This window comes from Scyliorhinus canicula, chromosome 18, assembly GCF_902713615.1.
Source record: "Scyliorhinus canicula chromosome 18, sScyCan1.1, whole genome shotgun sequence".
Lineage (NCBI taxonomy): Eukaryota > Metazoa > Chordata > Chondrichthyes > Carcharhiniformes > Scyliorhinidae > Scyliorhinus > Scyliorhinus canicula.
This window is the reverse complement of record NC_052163.1, coordinates 5,810,188-5,811,226: the sequence shown is the minus strand read 5'-3', so window position 1 is coordinate 5,811,226 and position 1,039 is coordinate 5,810,188. Positions and strand designations below refer to the sequence as shown.

Sequence of the window (1,039 nt, the reverse complement as noted above, 5' to 3'; positions counted from 1 at the left end):
GTCTGTGTGCTCCATGTGCCTATCCAATAACCACTTGAAAGTTCCTAAAGTGTCTGACTCCACTATCACAGCAGGCAGTCCATTCCACGTTATTATTATTTTTAAAACCCCTTCTCATACAGTAGACCCAACATTTTTAAGCCACGTGGATTAAAGTCGCTTCTGGGCCCCTTCGGGTTTTGGTGCCCTGAAGCTTAAGCTTCATTAGTTTCATTGTAGATCCGCCCGTGGTGGGAGGAAACCGGAGCACCCGGAGGAAACCCACGCACACACGGGGAGGACATGCAGACTCCGCACAGACAGTGACCCAGCCGGGATATCGAACCCAGGACCCTGGAGCTGTGAAGCCCACTTGTGCTACCGGAGACACCATCCCCGTTTCTCCAGCTCCTTGGCAGCAGTTGTCTCCGGCTGCCGGGCCCGGTTGCCTTGGTGACGGCCGGACGGCCGCCTCGCGGAGGCAGCCAATCAGAGGAGCGGGTGTTGGGAGGTGGCGGGAGCCCTGGGCGGGCGCCATTTTGTTTGCTTGTTGCCGCGGCGCTAGCGGCAGGAGGAGGAGGAGGAGGAGGAGGAGAGGCGGATTCGCTCCGGTTACTCTAGGCCGCCGCTAGCTCTTTGTGTTTCTCTCTCTCTCTGGTAACCCGACAGGATGGGCCGAAAGAAGAAGAAGCAGATGAAGCCGTGGTGCTGGTATCCTTGCGACTGCTGACGATGGGCGCCCGCCGTGACGGCCAGCTTGCTGCGGCCGCCATTAGGCAGTCAGTCAGCGGCACAATAGAGGCCCGGCTCCGGCCACAGCAGGCAGGGGGAGGCCGGTGGGCCGTTCACACCCACCCCAGACCAGTGAGGGTGGGCAATTGGCCTTTTTAATCATTCCATCCGGCCAGGTTTGCTCCCTGTGGGTGACCATGTGCGGCCTGTGTCTGTCTCTCCAGGTCGCGCTCTGTCTGTAAAATGGCGTCAGTTTCCCCCCCCTGTCGCCTTGAGGACTTTTCCTTTCGTTTTGTCCCAAACGGTTGAGGGACCAACCATCACTGCA

At 58.8% G+C, this 1,039-nt stretch overlaps 1 protein-coding gene across 1 annotated transcript in view; it reads left to right on the top strand.

The window, feature by feature from the left end:
• Positions 1–535: 535 nt before the first annotated feature.
• The window catches only part of LOC119953093 (BUB3-interacting and GLEBS motif-containing protein ZNF207-like), a 30,528-nt gene continuing 30,024 nt past the window's right edge, over positions 536–1,039 (top strand). The window contains 1 exon segment of the mRNA XM_038776929.1: positions 536–690. Within this exon segment, the coding sequence (XP_038632857.1) occupies positions 650–690 (41 nt within the window). The 5' untranslated portion in view covers positions 536–649.